The sequence below is a fragment of the Dryas octopetala genome, chromosome 3 (assembly GCF_963921425.1).
Source record: "Dryas octopetala chromosome 3, drDryOcto1.1, whole genome shotgun sequence".
Lineage (NCBI taxonomy): Eukaryota > Viridiplantae > Streptophyta > Magnoliopsida > Rosales > Rosaceae > Dryas > Dryas octopetala.
In genome coordinates this window covers 2199762-2214573 of record NC_141368.1, presented here as the reverse complement: position 1 = coordinate 2214573, position 14812 = coordinate 2199762, and the positions used below count along the sequence as shown (strand labels likewise).

Sequence of the window (14812 nt, the reverse complement as noted above, 5' to 3'; positions counted from 1 at the left end):
TCCAAATTGAAAGAGAATTATATCTATATTTAATTTCAAATAAGGTGCGAGCTTCTATTCTTTTGGACATTCACATTTAAACGCTTGGATACATGTTTAAAGAGCCAAAAATTCATAGGGGAGACAAGTGATGCGTTATTCTAGCTTCTCCTCTCTATTAGAAGCATATACATTACTACTCCCTGTTTTCTTCCAAATTTTCTTTTCTTCCATTTTCTCTCTTGCACTCTGAGCCTGTGGCCATTGGCCTACGGAGGCATGCATATTAGACAAAAGCACATAAACTCCTGATTCATTTGCTTTCAACTCAGTAGCCCTCTCTATCACTTCCTCTGCCAACTTAACCTGACTTCTTACTCTGCAACCCCCAAGCAAGGCTCCCCAAATAGCAATATCAGGCTTATACGGCAATTCCTTTACTACGCGTAGTGCTTCCTCCACCCGACCATTTCGGCTTAGTAAATCAACTAGGCAGCCAAAATGTTCAAGCTTTGGTTCAACCCCATATTCTTTCTCCATAGCATAGAAGATTCTTTCTCCTTCTTCTACCAAGCCTCCATGGCTACAAGCAAAGAGAGCAGCGGTGAACGTGAAGTCATTCGGCCTCAGCCCTTCCTTTTGCATCAATGAGTATATCTTGATGGCATCTTCTGTTCTTCCATGGATGGCTACCGATCTAATCATAACATTCCAACAAAATACATCCCTCTTTCCCATCTTGATGAAAAGAGTAAAAGCTCTATTAATGTCCCCGCACTTGGCATACATATCTATAAGTGCAGTCCCCAAAATGGTTCCAAAATGAGACCAATCTTCTATCAAGTAGTGTGTCCACTTCCCAAACTCTAGAGCACCCAAGCGGGAACAAGCCTTCAGAACAGAAACGAATGTATATTTATCTGGAACTACACAATCCGATTGCATTTGGACAAAAAGGTCCAATGCTTCTTCATACCGTCCATGCTGGGTGTAACTTGAAATCATAGAGTTCCAAGAAACCACATTCTTCCATGGCATTATGTCGAAATACTTTCTTGCTGTCATTAGGTCTCTTGCATCGGCATGCACTCCGATCATCAATGTCCAAGAGACGACATCCCTTTCTGGCATCCGCTCAAACAAATCTCTTGCATTACCCGCATCCCTTACTTCGGCGTAGCCAGAAATCATTGAATTCCACGAAACAGCATCCCTTTCAGGCATAACATCAAACAAGTTTCTTGCACTCTGAACATCACAAACGCTCACATAATGTGAAATAATGCGGTTCCATAATTCTATAGGTTTCACACACATAACATCAAATACCTTGCGGGCATCATTCAAATTCCCAAAATTTACAACACCCAGGTCACAAGAATCCAACATTTTAACATACATATTGAAAAGCGCATTAGCAACCGCTAGATTTGACTCAAACCCATGCTTTACAATCTGGCAATGCACTTGTTTCCCTTTTCTGTACCAACCCATTTTAGAGCACGAGTTCAACACATATGGGTATGTGAAGTTATGGGGTTTGAGTCCTCTCTGAGGCATTTCATCAAACAGTGAGACACATTTCTCAAAGGGACCATTGGCATCATATCCTCTGATCATGGCATTTTGAAGCATGATATCGTTTCTGAATTGAGGACCCAGTCGGGAAAATATGAGATTGGGATATTTCATAGTCCCAAACTCGGTGCTCCGCCGAAGAAATTTTGAGAAAATTTGGATATTTTGGTTGAGAAAGGTTGTGACAATTAGGGCATGTATTTGCTTCAACTGTTTGAGTGTGCATTGTGGCAATATTTTTGAGAGCTTGAGCTCTAACGAATAAGCCATGCCATGCATATTGGAGAATACTCTCGAATACTACTAATTCACTAACCCCTTCTTTTTTAAATGAATTGTTTGTTTTGGGTTAAAAGCAACAGTAACAACAACAACAACAACAACAATGACTAGTGAGTCCCTGGTCTACGAGATTAGGGAGTGTTTATCAGAATTCATAAAAAACAATGAGAAATATTCCATTGGAGATACGAAAAATATGTAGAATCCAAACAGCTTAATTTCTTATTAGTTAGGAATTTAGAATCCAAAGTCCTCTACAACTTGATGATAATAGTCTTCCCATTATTTAATAGCCATTCATGATGATCCTTGTATTTGCTTGATCACGTTGGTTTTGTTGACAAAAAGGGATCTTAGCAAATCAAATTTAGAATTCAGTTTAATACTAATAATTTTCATAATTAAAAACCAGGAAATTGCATTATTAGTATGAAGGAGATTGACATAAAAGTGGTAATATATGCAAAAGATGGACAACTTTGTGTTTGGCCAAGTTCCCCCAACCCGGCCAATACACAAGTCTTTGACTTCATTCATGGAATCAATTCAATTCTATGAAAACCAGATTCTTGCTTCTTCCCTAGTTAATATTCCATATATATTTTTCATAATAACAATTTAAAAGTTCCATAACAACCAACAAAAAGAAGTTCTATAATAAAGTCAGAACCTTAGAACCTTCAACATATACACCTACCCCTCTATAGGGCACAGCATATTGATGGAATCATGGAGGTCAAATTTTGGCTTCAGCACAAATAATTATCGGTTTTGGAGGAATTAGAATAAAGCTTCTACTGCAGCAAAATGCAAAATGATTGGTATTTAATTATTGTGCAAAGCTATTATTATTAAAAAAATTATGGTTAATTAATGGTGTGGCGGGTTTTAATGTGTCATAGCTTCTGTTGTCTGTTCTCATACTCTAAGTCATTGTTTAAGGATAGCCAATGAGTTTAATGTAAAGAACTAACGAATGTAATGATTTGCTTGCTGTCAATTTGGTTTGTATCATATAGAAGAAGCACATGGCTTAGCACCAATTACTTAATAAACCATCACTATCATTAATAGTGATTAAGTAGGCAAGTTATTTGTCACCGTATGTGGACTAAGAGAGAGAGAAGAGAGTATCAAGCATATACCCCAATTAAATGAATTCATGATCCATCTTTAGTTCATGAATTTTAAACCACCCAAATACATTAAAACATGAGTCAAATATGCATCAAGATTAATCAAGTGCACCATGTATGTGGAGCTTCCAAAAAGACAGGATCATCAGGCCAATGTATCCGGCCATGAATTAAAGACATAATTCAGCAGGAGCATACATAAATATATTAAGTTCTTACTTTAATATGTACGTACATGCAATAAGAAATTTAGCCCTCACCCTCAACCCATTTTAAAGACAAGGGGAACAAGACAATCTGCTTAAAACGGAGTACCCTTCTGATTCTGGATTGTGTTAAAATATGTGAATTGAATAATTAATATTTGTGATTTACTGCAGATAATTAGTGCTGAAAAAACAGAGTGCAGATGGGGTAGAAATTAAGTACTGAATCAATACACAATCTGAACTCTGAGAAAAGGTTAGTATTTATCAAAATGAAGCTTTGAGAAGTTCATCACTTTCTACAGAACCATCCCTTTTTAGATTGAACTATAATTTCCTTTTTACATGTATCCTTGCTCCAAAGTAGTCACTAGCTATCATATATATAATGCTACTTCAAGTATAATTTGCTTCTAAAGAATTTTTGGGAGCAGTTAATCAACAATCAATCACTTGTCACAAGGTAGAAACCATTAGAATGTGTTGAATAAGGCTCTGCTGAAGGTTTTTTTTGACTGAAGTTGAATGGGGTTTCAACAGACAACAATCACTTTCTTTCATGGACAAGATGAAGCAGATAAAATATATGATTTGAGATAAGCAAATGAAATGTTGAGTAATAAAAGGCAGTTTAATCTAGCTGATGGGGACTTTTGATGAAGTCAATATTTGAAAAATATTGTATTGTAACTAAGGGGAAATTAAGGAATGAGTCATTATGACAGACCATTTGATTTTGATACTAGTACTATATATAACCTGTACATAACCACAAGCCATATTATATATTCTTTTAACTTAAGCAGTGACTTTGACTAACAGGAAAACTACAAAAAGTTAACCCCTTTTAATCTTATTCTATATATGTTTTTGGGGGGTTATATATAATAAAGAAAATTCTCAAACCAAAGTGCTGATTACTGAGTGGTCCTTCTGTCTGAACATAGCATTTTAGAATTGCAATGTGATATGCAATGATACTTTTATTATTATCTACTTTCAATGTGATCATGTTAATAAGTTTCAACTTGATCCACTTGAAATCACAATTATACAACTTAACATAGGTTGTATTAAGATTAATAAAGGTCTTCTGCTTTTCTTTCTCACAGTATTGGCCAAAAGTTGGTGCATAATTAAGCATATATAAATATAAATATATAGCTTTAACAAAAGAGTGATTTAATGAGTATGATAAATCAACAAATCTTATCATGATATTAATCGAATTTCATTACCTAGTTTATATTGAATTCCACGAGTTGGACTCTATGATTAGGTAAGAAACCGACACATAAGAAGAACATAATTATAATATAAATAACCCACATATATTATTAGTATATTTGATGCATAATGCGTAATGTGTATTGTGAAATAGAAAAGGCTTGGCATACATTTTCAACTGTTCATTAGGAGAATTATAATTAAGAATTCTTGTCAATAAGCAGAATATCGATTAGTTTAAAAGGAAAAACTTTGTTAATTTCTCGCATTCAAATGGGGAGGTGGGGTTGACAAAACGACACTATTTTTATGTGTATCGCCATGGAAATAGAGCCATGCGCGATATATTTTTTTCCCTTTTCATATCAAAACGATATTCCCATCACTATTTAAAATGAAAAATACAATCTGTCAAACTGTTTCACTTTCAACTACTATGTATTTGTCTATCTTAATAAATGAGTGAATCAATTGAATTGGTCATTCTCAAAACAATGATTGTTGAATAATTGTTGTCCAACTCCAAGCTTGACAATTGGGACAAAGGCATATTTCAGAATAATCCAACTGATCAAATACTGTCTGCTTTGGATCTTTGTACCTGTTGTCCATTTGTCCCTTTTGCATTTCTTTATTATTACCTTACCAATGTATACAAGGGTTTCAATTTTTGAAATCAATTTCAAAGGAATCGATTTGGCATTAACTATAATGATGAATTGATGATGATCAAAGTGACCCCCTTTAACAAATTTCCTTTTCAAGAGAAAAAAAATGTCGGTAGGTTAGAGAAGTCATTAAAATAATAATACACCATGATATTTGATTTAGTGTATGTCAGCTATTTCCCCAAGAGCATCATAAGCTTGCGTAATAATTAACCAGCAGAAACAGAGAGTTTTCTCAAAACTGTACAATTTTTGTCCTCCATTTTTAAGATGGTGGCTGGCTCTTCATAAGCACTAGAAGTTGCTAGACCATTAGACTTTTATCAACTAGCTGTGCCCCCATGAAATATACATGCCTCTACAATTTTAGGGTCATGTAAACATTGATTTATTTATAGAGTAATTAATTTATAAACTGAGCTTCAAGCAGAGGTGGTGTCAACCAATTCATCAATATAGCACTATGAATCCCACATGGGTACAAGGTAGATTACCTCTTTCCCCAAGTTAATACCTTTGAAGTCAATTACATATGGGTTTGGTTATGTTTGCAATTGGGTTACCTCATGATGGTATATGAAAATACAAACAAGCATAAAATATTTATGTAAGTATAATATACTTGTTAGAAACAAAAAAATAATAAAAAGGTTCATGGTTTTTAAATTCTTTTATGGAGCAGACTTCAACTAATCATTGCTTTAAGTACCAGAGGCTTTAGAGGTCAGCTGTTCATTGCTCTTTAATCTAAAACCCCTTAATTAGCTCCCTCCTTGTCTCTCTCTGTCTCTCATGGTGGCAAAATGGGCTTCAAGTCATCAGATAAGCCAAACCCAAAGCCAAAGCACAGAAAGGGATTGTGGTCTCCTGAAGAAGACCAAAGGCTTCGAAACCACATCCTCAGACATGGCCATGGCTGCTGGAGCTCTGTTCCCATAAACGCAGGTGAGTTTTTAGCTAAACTCCTATACCAACTCCAGCATATATATGTGTATATATTGCCTACCCAGTTTACCAAATGTTTCAAATGTGCACCAAATTTGTAGGCTGTTCAGAGCATTGCCTGTTATTAGTTAATGAATGTATGTATCCCTTATCATTCCATCTAAGATGATTATGATGATCAAGAATTTCTAGCCGTTTGATTCTTATATTCCTTTCTCATTTTTTTGAAGAATCCTTTCCCATAATGATAACTATAAAAATGGCCAATCTCCTATCTATTGTTTATGTAAATTATGTGGCATGATTACTGTGTGCTATAGTTCATTAAAAATGACTCCATATATATAATTAAGATTAAGAGACATTTCATGATTAATTTATTCATTTAATGTTTTGGAGGTTAGTAAGATGGCTCTTTGAGTCAACAACAACAAAGTTTGTGGTAAACTCTGCAAAGAGATTGATGGTGACTTATCTTTAAAATTGGCTTAAACATCCCCTCAATTTGACTTATATTCCCCCTCAATACGTAATATATTCATAATTAGTTATATAATATATATATATATATGTGCAGGTTTACAAAGGAATGGAAAGAGCTGTAGATTAAGGTGGATAAATTACTTAAGGCCAGGGTTAAAGCGAGGGACCTTTAGCGAACAAGAGGAGGAGACAATCCTGACCCTTCATCATATGTTAGGCAACAAGTAAGCCACCAGTTGATTAATAATTCTATTATTTTTCATTTGTTTATTTAATCCACTAATTGTTCAATGATGATGATCTTAGGTGGTCTCAAATTGCACAGCATTTGCCTGGAAGGACAGACAATGAGATAAAAAACTACTGGCATTCTTATTTGAAGAAGAAATTGGCCAAAGCTGAAGAAGCAATGGAAGCTCAAAGCAAATCTCAGTATACAAGTACTACTTCAAGCTCAGACAACAACTTAGATAAGTCTTCACCAATATCTCCCCAAAAGCCCACAACCCATAATAATATTAATACAGTGGAAACATCACCACCATTGATTCCACACATTGATCACAGAAATATTAGCCCCTTACCAAAGATTTTGTTTGCTGAGTGGCTCTCCCTTGACCATGTTCATGGTGGGTGCTTTGCAAACAATATCGGTACTGAGGCTACTTCGGTAATTTCCAGGGAAGGCTTTGACCATCACAATTCTAGTAATCTCCAAGCAGCTGATGCTCATCATCTAGGGCATGGTTTTTTAATGAATGAAGGAACATTTGGTAGTGGTAATTTTCATAATGGGCTAAGCAGCCATCATGGTTCAGGTACTGAGATGCTCAACTCATCTCAGTTTAAGTTTGAGGATCAAATTTCAGGAACTGGGTTTGTTGATTTTATATCTGGGGGTGATATGTGTAGTGATTTCAACTTGCATAACGATGTAATGTATATATGAATTAATAAAGGGGCAAATTGCTTGATTTCCAAGGAAACTGTGAGAAAGAAAGAACAACCTCTAATTATGCTGAATCAGTGGTTGTTCTTCTTTCATGGAGTTGCTTTTGGATAGAGGACTCTTCATTATTTCTTTCAGAGTACATATATATGGAATCGAACAATATATGGCTGCAAAGACCAAAATTTGTTGTTTTAATTGCTTCATTAATTTGTTATGGGTCTGGACAAATATTCCATACAAAACACATCAAACCACTTGGTAATTAAATTACTGAATTGTAAAGTACATTGGAACCAAGACAACTTGATCAGTTTCAGTGTTTGTGTGCAATTAAAATTGATTCCCAATTAATTAGTTTATAATTATGAGAAATCGTCGTCTGTGAGGATTATGGTGGCCCAAAGAAGAACAGAAGCAACAACAACGATGACTGTAATAGGCGTCCATTTCAGTGCAATCACCTACAGATAAAATTTATTTTAAGTAAAAAAATTAATTTAGTGAATAAAATAAGCTAGTCTTTCCCTTATGCATTGAGTAGTTTTGAGTATTTATATGTACCTCAAGGCGTGGTGAACCCCATATTGATGAAACAGGTTGAGGAATAGTCGATGGTCTTTCAAATATCTCTGTAAATTTAAGAAGAAAATTTGGAATAAGAAAACAAAACAAGCTTTTATGTGTTCATGCATGGCTTGATAATTAATGAAAGTAATTGCCATAAATATGAAACAGAACAAAAGTTTACCTGAATTTCTCCGTCTCTCGACTATTTCGGAAATATTTTCAGTGGGAATATCTAAATCTTGTTTCCGGTTGGCATTAAGTTTTGATAGGTTCACTTGTGTTCTTGTATCAATGTATTGCTTTCTAATATTCCCAATTACACCATCTGCAAACCGAAGTGGTGATATGCATGTGGTTGTGCAAATCATTGCCAAACAAATTCATTATTTGTTCTACCTTCTAATTTTAGAGCCAAAATGGGTATCAAATTTTAGTAAAGCTGATGAAATTTACATTACCGAATTTGACAAAGGAGTATGGTCTTGTGATTTTGTTAATGAGGCCACTATCAAACTTGTCAAATTCCTTTTGCAAATCTTGAAGATAATGGAAAGCTAGTTTTCTTGGATATGAAGATTCGCACAACGTGATGAAGGTGATTCCATTCTCGACCAAGTAGCTTGTTTAAGAAAGATTGATAAGTCAAAATTAAACATATAGAAATCCCATTCATCCTTCTTTTTAATTTGTTACAATGTTTTTGGGATGAAGAATAACTTCTATCAAAACAGAAAGGAAAAAAGAATTTACAAAACAGAAAAAAATTAAGGATACTTGAAGCAATGATGATCAACACGAATGGTCATCTTGGGAGGTGGCAAGGCTCCTCTTGAGATTTCTTTGAGTATGAACTCTGCCTGCTGCTTGTAAAACGAAAAGTTTTCATGTTGTTCATTTGTATAAACAGGTCCTTGTGCAAGACCCAAACCATCACTTACCCTTCCAACAATTGTAAGCTTTACCATATGTATATGTCCCCAGGTCACCCCAATTGAATGAGTTTCAGAAGATTATAATGGTGTGGTTTGATATATAGGGAAAGAAATCAAAGGGTCTTTTTTAGCCAGGAGGGAAGGTCAATGAAAGAACTTGGAGATGAAGTTATTCCTTGGGTGACATGGGTCTGCAAAATTAGAAGCCATGGATGATGGAAAAGGAGCTATATATATTGAAAGACAAAACAGTTCCAGCCCCAAAAGAATATTCTTTTCCTTTGTCCTTGTCTTTTGGTCAATCTCTGTCATATGTATGAACACTACCTTAATTGGACATAAAAAGACAAGCAATGTAATGTCCTCTTCTTCTTTTTGTTTGCTCTAACTCTTTTGTTTGGCTTTCGTGGATCTGGCTGTCAATTTCCTAATACTGCTCCATCACTAAGAAGATATATATATATATATATATATATATAAGAGTGTGCACTACACAGAACTGGGGTTCCTGTGTTCATAGTTAAAAGTTTCACCATACAATGATGGAAATGGTATTGAATCAGAGATGTGTGGTTCCTCTGTTCTTTTATGCAATGGGTGCTTGACTAAGGTAATATGTGTTTGGCTTAAAGCAGGACAATCACCTATGTGATTTTCTAACATGTTGGTTTTACATGAATCCAAACTACCAAAAAACCAGAAAGAAATAAATAAAAAAGTTTCTTACAGATAAACTAAGTTGATTTTTTCTCCAAATTAAAGAGTATACACACACACAAATACTTGTCCCTACACCACACACACACAACAAGTGGCATTGATCAATACTCCACTATAAGAAACAAACGCATGAATCAAATGCTGTTGTCAATCGGACCTGAATAAATATTAGCCTGTAAAACAACCAAAAAGCTTCTTTGGGGCATTTCCTGTGGCACGGTATTTTGCAGCAGTTTCCTCTGCCTTAAGAAGATCTTCCCCACGTTTCGCTTCAATGGTTGCCCTCTTTTCTTCTGCAGCTTTGTGGATTAAAGCTACCTTGTTTTTCATCTGTTCCACATATTCTGCCTTTTTCTTCTCCAATTTTTCCTGCTCATGCTCAAGTGATTGAAAATGTTAGAATCGAAAACACCAGTGTAAAAGGCAACACCCTTATTCTTGTTTCCTGAACTTAAGAGATTTACCAAATAGGCAATTAAAAGGAAAGACACACTTAATACCATAGGCAAAGCACAAATGAATCACTTTCATGTATGTGGTTAAAAGTTACAAGGGAAACCAAGAGTAATAATGAGTAATGTAAGCACTGGATGTGATGCAATTCCCTCACAAGCAAACTTTAAAGATCATAGAGGAAATGAATGCGTTGTTAGTTGTTACCTCAATCTGTTTCAGCTCAGCCTCCACATTTGCCTTCTTGCTGTTCTCCCATGCCCCAATGGCAGACAGCTTTTTATGAGCTCTGTTCACCAACATCAATAACTTCATCAGTTCAGTATCAAATTACATCAAAGAACCAAATTTTACTTGAATATACATGTGTCATGCATATACTTCTCTTTTGAGAAAAGAAGGGACGAAGAAAATACAGAACTTTGACTCCAAACTATGGGACTCCATAACATGATCACTGTGCAAACTAACATGACACACCATATGAATCATTTACTCTAAATGTTTAGTCTTGTTCATGTACCCACAAGCATCAGATATAGAAATATAGAATTTGTCTAGCTATAAACTCTTGCAAAATGCATGTAGTGATTACTCAAGAAAGCTCTTACTTGTTCTCTGCCTTTGATTTTTCACTTTCTTCCCATGCTCTGATAAGTGACAGCCTTTTCTCTGTTGCGACTCTTGCAAGCACAGCATCTGAAGAAGAATAAGATAGGAGGAGGTTAAACCTACTTATTATAACGTGCACAAACAAGCATGATTAATTAAGTGGACCTCAGAATAAAACATCACTCACCTCGATTCACTGAACCCTCCTTACTTTTCTCTTCACCTGATTCAGAAGGCTCTGTTGATGCAAAATAGTACAAAGATTCAGCCTTTACAAAGATTAAATTCTTAAGTTTAAATTCTGAAGTGTTTAACAAAGATTTCAACTTTTTCTTAGGAAAATATCAAATTACTGTTATACTCAGTTCTAAAGTCCCTCAAAAAAGAAGAAGAGCCTTCTATGGAAAAAGGATAAAAAGAGAAAGCAATCAGGATCCAGAAAGAGGACACAAGAAAATAATTATTGGTCAGAAACCGTGAGCAAAATAACTTTAAAAGAAAAGGAAATAGCAAAGCACAAAAATAAAATCAGTAAAAGAAATAAAATCTCAAAATTATAAACAGAACATGGTACATGCATATATGTCAGACAAGCGATCCCAGAGCATCAAGAATAAGAAAATCAAATTCTTTATGGAAAAAGTGATATATGAGTCTGAGATTTGCTTTTCTCACCAACCAAGCAGGAAAAGTTAAGCTCAGCTTTGACAAAAAAAAAAAAAAAACAATGATAAAGTGGAGGATAAAGAGAGAGAAAATATACTCTCAACTATGGCAAGAGCTTTGGAATCATCAGGCTCAGCCTTGTAGTTTTCAGGAGGGGGTGGTGGAATTTCGGATTTCTTCTTGGAGTCATCTTTGGGAGCTTCTAGAAGGGGATTCTTCTCTTCCACTGCCGGAGCCGGAGCTGGTGGAGGCTCCGAGGGAGAATAGGATTCTAGCTTTTTGGGTTGCTCTGCCTCTGCCATATTGTAACTAATTAAGCTTAGACTTAGAGATGGAAGGAAAAACCTTCAAGTTTTCAAAAGGGAAGCTCACTGTGGTGTTTAGTAAGAAGATTATAAAGCAACAGAGAAAGAGATTGAGAGAGAAAAAGAGATGGTTGAGATACTATAGTTGGAGGAAGGTAACTGTTATTTGAAACATTAGCTGGATGGTAGGTACAAGCGGCCTATTATGAGTTGGCATACTTTCTTGGTAAGAAAGAGAGAGTGTAACACAAATACAATCAATCATAGGTATTATTAAGTGATGAACATAAGAAAATGTTATTACCATTCGCATAAGCAATGTCGCACCCTTGTACACCTAGGAATGCATGAGCAAACAAAGTATGTATAAGATTTCTTTTATCAGATATCTTATATGTTATGTTGTTGGATTAATAATCTAAACTATACATTTAAATGATATTTTACATAATCAATAATTCAAATTAATAGTGTGACAATATAGTATGTTGATACATTATTATAAAAAATTAAACATATCAAATTATTTAACAAGATAAAATTATTCAACAACTCTCCGTTATGACAATTGAAATTGTTTCCAAAGTACTACATGCATATAAGGGTTGTACGTATCCTATGTATACGATGATTGTTCATTATTCATTTTGCATGGTTTGATAGCATCCTATGCCCTATGGTAAACACATTGATCTAATGGTTTTCTCCCTTAAAAAGTAACCTATTAAATTTTCATTAAAAAAGAACAAATATAGTAATTAGTTATATATAATTTTAGTTGACTCCTATTCGAGTAATATTGGATTTTTTTCGCGATTTGAATTTGCCGGTTCCATCTATTGATGAGTTTTCGTATTTCTATAAAAAGAAAAAAATACCTCGACAAATCAAGATTTTATGCGTCATAACAGACTGCCATTATTGGCTTCGCCTTAGTAATTAGGGAGGGATGCTCATGCTTTTTTTTTTTTCACCTTAAAAAAAAAGATACTTTTGGTTCCATATAAGAGACAACATCGGAATTTCAGAAAATGATAAAAATATCTTTTTCCTCTCTTTCCTGTTATGGACATTTGAACGGCGAGATTACAATTACTGGAGCTCATCAAGATTCTCTAATTTTGTGTGGGTGACGGAATCTTTGTGGGCCAAGCTGTAAAGTGACACGTTACCTCTCTGGCTCTCTCTCAATCCACCCCATGGAATCTTTGTAAAAATTTAATTCACATAATTTTTTTTTCGGTTAATATTTTTGTGTGTAATTTACTGTATTTAGAGTGTTACTCAATCTAATTAATTGCCAAAAAAAAAAGAGTAATCTTGATTCAAAGAGCCATGTCAATAACAAAAACAAAAACAAAAACAAAAAAGGAAAGGTTTTCACGTTGTGGTGCCTAGAGAAAGTAGTTTCTGAGTTCCTCCATATATTTTCCCATTTTTATGTATTGATGGGAATGAAAGCTATTAAATTGATTAATGTGGTGATGTTGTTTACTTATTATGATCAGTTCTAAACTTATGACAAGACAAAGGGCCAAAGAGGCTGCCAGGCTGGTCCGAGACACATCCCTATTCCCTACGGTTATCAAATGATCATTACTTCACAAGGAATTTAATGTACTTACATGTCAAGTATACCCCTCCGCATCAAGACAAGGTCATACGTTTGATTTTCAATTCAATTGTTTGTAGTTTTGTACACATACAATTACTCATACTTAATGTCTAAGACTCTAAGTGGGTTTTGCATCTAGTCCTGCTTGAGTGAGTTTTTCTGTTCTTTAAGAATAGAAATTTAAATTTGAGACATTTTCTAACAAACCAAAAATATTATTAAATCAATAGTTAATTGGGTAATATCTTAACCTATTGGGCATCTAAAATGATGGAATATGTGTTACTAAACCAACAAGCTATATATGATATCTGCCTATTAATTTGGTATTGCAAAATATGTGTTGTGAAGGAAGAACAGTTGAACACAGACCGAACATATTGAATATGATAGTTTGATTAACAATGTAACCGTATCAAGTAATCAAATCAAATATTGTGGAGCCTAATTATTGTGTATAAACTATAAACCAATAAATTAATATATAGGACCCATATGCCAGTGCCTCACTATAAATTATAGCTCCATGACTCCAAGTGCACGCGAGTGCCAAAATTCATGAATTGCCTTCACATATGTGTTTTTTTAGGGAATGGCATATGTGTTTGTACTGTGGCATCACTACAACTTTACCACAAAATAAAAATCGATTTGATATCCATGCCATACATAGAGTAGTATAGAGTAGTTGATGATAGATATGTCAAAACTCTATGGACCTAACTCATTTTTAAAACCATCTTGTAAGGAGAGGAGAGGATTGCCCAAGATTTATACATTATATAAATCAACTATAATCTGACAATATACGTAGGATACTTAACAAGATATACACCTCAAAATCTTTTGTTTATATTGTTTTTATTTTTTTATATAACTTAACCTTGTTCACCAGAAAATTGGAACAAAGAGTGACTATTTTACATATGACTCATCTAAGTGACTTAATATAAATTATCGTGTTAAATTTAATTATTAATTAAATATATTTTTCCTTATTTGTTGATCATGTTAAGTTCTAGCTTACTATAAGGCTTGTTTGACAATGCTTTTAGAAGACTTAAAAACACTTTTAAATAATCAAAAGTGTTTTTACTTATATTTAACAAAAAAAAATAAGAAGTACTTTTGGGTTCTAAAAACACTCAAAAACACTTTAAAGTATATTAACAAAAAATACTTGAATTTTTTCAAAAAAATCTATAAATTTTTAACAAAAACGCTTCTAATAAAAGTGCTTTCTACAAAAACACTCCCAAACAAGCCTTTTAGTCGACTTAGATCTTATATATGTGCTAATTGGCATTATCCAGCTGGAAGGAAGTAGCTTATCCTTTCAGGCCAGAAAACACGGTCAAATTGAAGAGCTTATCCTTTTACCGCGAAACTCTCAGCAGTGGGCCAACGAGAAAGCCAAGTATTGTCGTCAGTGGGAGAACGTTAAAGCAGCAGCTGCCACGTTGTGGACCCTTGCGGCGTAAGTGAC

The 14812-nt window shown here is 34.4% G+C and overlaps 4 protein-coding genes across 5 annotated transcripts; 1 reads left to right on the top strand and 3 right to left on the bottom strand.

The window, feature by feature from the left end:
• Positions 1 to 52: 52 nt before the first annotated feature.
• Positions 53 to 1906, bottom strand: LOC147289437 (pentatricopeptide repeat-containing protein At3g29230-like). The gene has a single exon (XM_086238343.1). It carries the CDS (start codon positions 1834 to 1836, stop codon positions 136 to 138), a length of 1701 nt encoding a protein of 566 aa, XP_086094469.1. The 5' UTR covers positions 1837 to 1906; the 3' UTR covers positions 53 to 135.
• Positions 1907 to 5879: 3973 nt separating this feature from the next.
• Positions 5880 to 7453, top strand: MYB19 (myb domain protein 19). 2 transcript variants are annotated; one of them, XM_086236695.1, is made up of 4 exons: positions 5880 to 6021; positions 6599 to 6728; positions 6811 to 7157; positions 7191 to 7453. In XM_086236695.1, the coding sequence occupies exons 1-4, from the start codon at positions 5880 to 5882 to the stop codon at positions 7451 to 7453; spliced, it is 882 nt and encodes a 293-aa protein (XP_086092821.1). The 2 variants fall into 2 exon arrangements, with proteins under 2 accessions (XP_086092821.1, XP_086092820.1); XM_086236694.1 differs by having other exon boundaries at positions 6811 to 7453.
• Positions 7454 to 7679: 226 nt separating this feature from the next.
• Positions 7680 to 9287, bottom strand: LOC147289435 (SNARE-like superfamily protein). The gene is made up of 5 exons (XM_086238388.1): positions 8798 to 9287; positions 8482 to 8642; positions 8205 to 8348; positions 8018 to 8085; positions 7680 to 7917 (listed from the first exon to the last, which is right to left on the bottom strand). Exons 1-5 carry the CDS (start codon positions 8986 to 8988, stop codon positions 7819 to 7821), a joined length of 663 nt encoding a protein of 220 aa, XP_086094514.1. The 5' UTR covers positions 8989 to 9287; the 3' UTR covers positions 7680 to 7818.
• Positions 9288 to 9658: 371 nt separating this feature from the next.
• Positions 9659 to 11865, bottom strand: LOC147289434 (remorin-like). Its single transcript, XM_086235436.1, has 5 exons — positions 11504 to 11865; positions 10928 to 10978; positions 10740 to 10827; positions 10336 to 10417; positions 9659 to 10044 (listed from the first exon to the last, which is right to left on the bottom strand). The coding sequence occupies exons 1-5, from the start codon at positions 11706 to 11708 to the stop codon at positions 9844 to 9846; spliced, it is 627 nt and encodes a 208-aa protein (XP_086091562.1). The 5' UTR covers positions 11709 to 11865; the 3' UTR covers positions 9659 to 9843.
• Positions 11866 to 14812: the final 2947 nt, after the last annotated feature.

Bases quoted from the DNA above. Each gene is read 5' to 3' on its own strand.
- LOC147289437 (XM_086238343.1), bottom strand. From the start codon at position 1,836: ATGCATGGCATGGCTTATTCGTTAGAGCTCAAGCTCTCAAAAATATTG.
- MYB19 (XM_086236694.1), top strand. From the start codon at position 5,880: ATGGGCTTCAAGTCATCAGATAAGCCAAACCCAAAGCCAAAGCACAGA. The intron at 6,022-6,598 runs GTGAGTTTTTAG...ATATATGTGCAG, and splicing joins CTCTGTTCCCATAAACGCAG to GTTTACAAAGGAATGGAAAG. The intron at 6,729-6,810 runs GTAAGCCACCAG...TGATGATCTTAG, and splicing joins CATCATATGTTAGGCAACAA to GTGGTCTCAAATTGCACAGC.
- LOC147289435 (XM_086238388.1), bottom strand. From the start codon at position 8,988: ATGGTAAAGCTTACAATTGTTGGAAGGGTAAGTGATGGTTTGGGTCTT. The intron at 8,643-8,797 runs GTATCCTTAATT...TTCTTAAACAAG, and splicing joins GTTGATCATCATTGCTTCAA to CTACTTGGTCGAGAATGGAA. The intron at 7,918-8,017 runs GTACATATAAAT...TTTTATCTGTAG, and splicing joins GGGGTTCACCACGCCTTGAG to GTGATTGCACTGAAATGGAC.
- LOC147289434 (XM_086235436.1), bottom strand. From the start codon at position 11,708: ATGGCAGAGGCAGAGCAACCCAAAAAGCTAGAATCCTATTCTCCCTCG. The intron at 10,979-11,503 runs GTATATTTTCTC...TTGCATCAACAG, and splicing joins AGCTCTTGCCATAGTTGAGA to AGCCTTCTGAATCAGGTGAA. The intron at 10,828-10,927 runs GTGAGTGATGTT...ATTCTTCTTCAG, and splicing joins GGAGGGTTCAGTGAATCGAG to ATGCTGTGCTTGCAAGAGTC.